We start from the raw sequence: 3,166 nt of genomic DNA, 5'->3' as shown, positions 1-3,166 counted from the left end.
TTCCCTCTCAGACGGACAAGCTCATTCCTGCATCGCGGGCATTCTGCCAGGATGAACCCAATGACTTCTCTCCTCCTCCTCCTCCTTCTCCTCCTCTTCTCTGTCTTCTGGATAACATTTCACAGCACCTTTACACTTTGCTGAAACCACTAAATTTCCAAATGGGGAAATTAAAGAAGGATAGGAGTGACAGATAAGGAGGACAATGTAATAAAACATGAGAAATTAAACAGACACAGGCCGAGATAAAAACATGGTTTCTTTATTGGTTGCGCCAGGGTGGTGGGGCCCTTAAAATAGGGTTTTACCACAGTTTCTAAGGACTGAGTGATGTGCAGGTGTTGAGTTGGATCGTGACTGTCTGCTTGGAATGACAGGTCATTTATCTGCCATTTGAAGCAAACAGGAGGCTAATGAGCTGAAAAATGGACTGTCTCCAAGAGAGCCATTAAAAATGTCCCTTGTTGGAATGGACCACAAGGATGGACAAAGGGATAGGAGGAAAGGACACAGGACAAACAGTCTGTTTTTCTGCCTTCTCGTGGAGCTTCTAGGATTCAGCTCACTTCTTGGCCTTACCCTGGGCAGCCACAGCCTCCATAGCCTTCTTTACTGTTTCTTCGTCGCCCAGGAAAGACATGGGCTTAATGGGCTTCAGGTTCGCGTCCAGCTCGTACACGATTGGGATTCCTGTGGGCAGGTTCAGCTCCATGATGGCTGCATCAGACATACCTGGGAGGACAACCCAGACAAGACGGGCAGATCAGCAGACAGGCAAGGAAAGAGCGAGAAATGTGAAGTTATCAGGCAGTAAGGGCTATCGTCCGTGTGCCATTTCTCTATATTTTATTTATTTAGGTTGATCTCAGGAAGCTCAAGTTGCCATACTATAAAATTCCCAAGTGACATTTGCTATCACCCTTGAGACAAGTCCCTTATCTGTGTCTGGCCACTCCTTGAAGAAGTACAACCTTTCTAGATAAAGGTCGTGACTGTAATGGGAACCAAGCTCATGGCCCTCTCGCCTGTCCCTGAGCCCTAGAGTCCCTGCTTGCTATTTATAAGCACTGTAATACGTGACTCTGTCTATGTGTGTGTCTGTGTGTGTCTGTGTGTGTGAGTCTGACTGGGATTATTTAGGTCCTGGCCTTTCACGCAAATGCCATGAAAAGTATTGTCAAACAAATTCATTGGCCATTTTGAGTCCAAACAGTTCTGCGGTGATCCAATGTCAGCGCAAGTCTCCACCTTCTTATCACGTTTTCTTCTTTTTTTTTAAACTGTATCACTCACCCTCCAAGTGCTTGACGATGCCACGGAGACTGTTGCCGTGGGCAGCGATGATAACATTTTTTCCAGCTTTGATTTCTGGAACGATCACCTCATTCCAGAAAGGCAGGGCACGGGCAATGGTGTCCTTCAGTGACTCGCAAGTAGGAAGCTCACCAGGCTTCAGGTTCTTGTAACGCCGGGACTGGAGGCGTTAGGACAACAGAGACAATGGACACAAGTCACACAACAGCTCCTCCTGATGCTCACCCTGATAAAGGCTTCTACCTGAAAGACCTGAGGGAACGTTGGCATGCCTCTGCTTTTAAGACCAAATGCAACGTTCAAGCTTTTTTGGTATTTATTTCATGTAGTCAGCGTTGAGTTGTCTCACCTCGCTGATGATTTTGTGGTAAGGGTGGTCCTTGTCCATGGGGGGAGGTGGGATGTCAAAGGAACGACGCCAGATCTTCACCTGCTCCTCGCCGTGCTTTTCAGCAGTCTCAGCCTTGTTGAGACCGGTGAGGCCTCCGTAGTGACGCTCGTTCAGACGCCAGGTACGAATGACAGGCAGCCACATCTGGTCTGTGCCCTCCATGATGGTCCACAGGGTCTTGACTGCACGTTTCAGCACAGAGGTGTAGCAGATGTCAAACTTCATGCCTGCCTCTTTGATGGCCTGAGCTCCACGCTTGGCCTCCTCCACGCCCTTCTCGCTGAGGTCAGCGTCGAACCAGCCGCAGAAACGGTTCTCTTGGTTCCAGGCGCTCTCACCGTGGCGGACAATAACCAAACGATGCGCAGCAGCCATGTTTGCAGAGTTTCTAGTGAGTTTACCTCAAACCAGACACAAGACCCTCAGCCCTTCCAAGTTGTGCGCACACACACACACTCACACACACACACTGGCTGACCAACAGTGAGCCCTGGCCAGCATTCCACACTCTTTTTATAGCAACTGGGATGGCGGCAGCACATAGCGGACAGGCCTCCCTGACTTTCCACCTATGAGAAGGATTCCTACTCTGATGGACACTCAGGCCCAGCCAATGGACCCGGACGTCTGCATGTGGTGGCTGGGAAGGCCAGAGGTCAGATATTAGGCCAAAATAGCAACTTGACTTTTAAACTGAGATCCGTGGAACAAAAGTGTAAAGATCAGAGTTGGCTGCAAAGGGGAGCGTCCCAATCACTGACAGAGGACCTGTAGCTCGCTGGAACAAGATCATACAGTAGATTTGTTCAATTATAATAATGGCATGACAGGAGTCGGTGCAGAATGAGCCACGTGCAAGAGCACAGCTGCACGAAGAGCTGCAAACATGACACACTCGTGTTCTCCTACGTTCTCCCAGCCAACCAACAATAACACAGCTGCGACTGCTGCTATTAGCAGTAACTGGTGATCCAGTCATTAAATGCACTGAGGACGGAGTGAAGAAGCAGCAGCCAGCAGCACTTGATGAGGCCAAGAAATGGAAGTGTGATTTCAGGCTATGACCTGTGGGAGTCGCTCTTGTATAACTTACTCATGAGCTCTAAGGCGAGAATAACTTGCATTTCATCCAATAAATGGTGTCATATTATATCCTACAGTTTTAGCAGCTGAATGCGTCACTTTAGACTGATGAGAAACCAGAATATTAGACGTCTTCCCAGTGTGGGGAAATGTTTCTGTCCGCGCTCCACCACCACACGGCTTCATTATATTATATTAAATTAGTTTAGAAAATGAAGATAAATGGGATTAAAGCTGCTGTTGATGTTATGTATGGATGCTCATACTCACCAGTCAAAAAGAAAGAGATAAAATATTGAAAGTTTTAATTGTTAAATTGATCGATCTCATAATTTGACATTCCATTCCATTCTCATATTTTTGACCTTGTTCTCATAG

At 47.5% G+C, this 3,166-nt stretch overlaps 1 protein-coding gene across 1 annotated transcript; it reads right to left on the bottom strand.

Moving 5' to 3' along the window:
• Positions 1-246: 246 nt before the first annotated feature.
• On the bottom strand, positions 247-2,177 carry pgam2 (phosphoglycerate mutase 2 (muscle)). Its single transcript, XM_086186942.1, has 3 exons — positions 1,664-2,177; positions 1,294-1,474; positions 247-732 (listed from the first exon to the last, which is right to left on the bottom strand). The coding sequence occupies exons 1-3, from the start codon at positions 2,078-2,080 to the stop codon at positions 563-565; spliced, it is 768 nt and encodes a 255-aa protein (XP_086043068.1). The 5' UTR covers positions 2,081-2,177; the 3' UTR covers positions 247-562.
• Between the last annotated feature and the right edge of the window lie 989 nt (positions 2,178-3,166).

Source organism: Aulostomus chinensis, chromosome 19, assembly GCF_037954235.1.
Source record: "Aulostomus chinensis isolate RoL2024-O1b breed Wild chromosome 19, RoL_Achi_v1.0, whole genome shotgun sequence".
Lineage (NCBI taxonomy): Eukaryota > Metazoa > Chordata > Actinopteri > Syngnathiformes > Aulostomidae > Aulostomus > Aulostomus chinensis.
Note: the sequence above shows the minus strand (reverse complement) of the source record. Positions and strands in the feature narration are given on the sequence as shown.

What these genes read in the sequence shown, in the direction of transcription:
- pgam2 (XM_086186942.1), bottom strand. Translation starts at nt 2,080, where the DNA reads ATGGCTGCTGCGCATCGTTTGGTTATTGTCCGCCACGGTGAGAGCGCC. An exon ending in ACCACAAAATCATCAGCGAG is followed by an intron (nt 1,475 to 1,663) that starts GTGAGACAACTC and finishes TAACGCCTCCAG; the next exon opens with TCCCGGCGTTACAAGAACCT. An exon ending in CATCGTCAAGCACTTGGAGG is followed by an intron (nt 733 to 1,293) that starts GTGAGTGATACA and finishes TTGTCCTCCCAG; the next exon opens with GTATGTCTGATGCAGCCATC.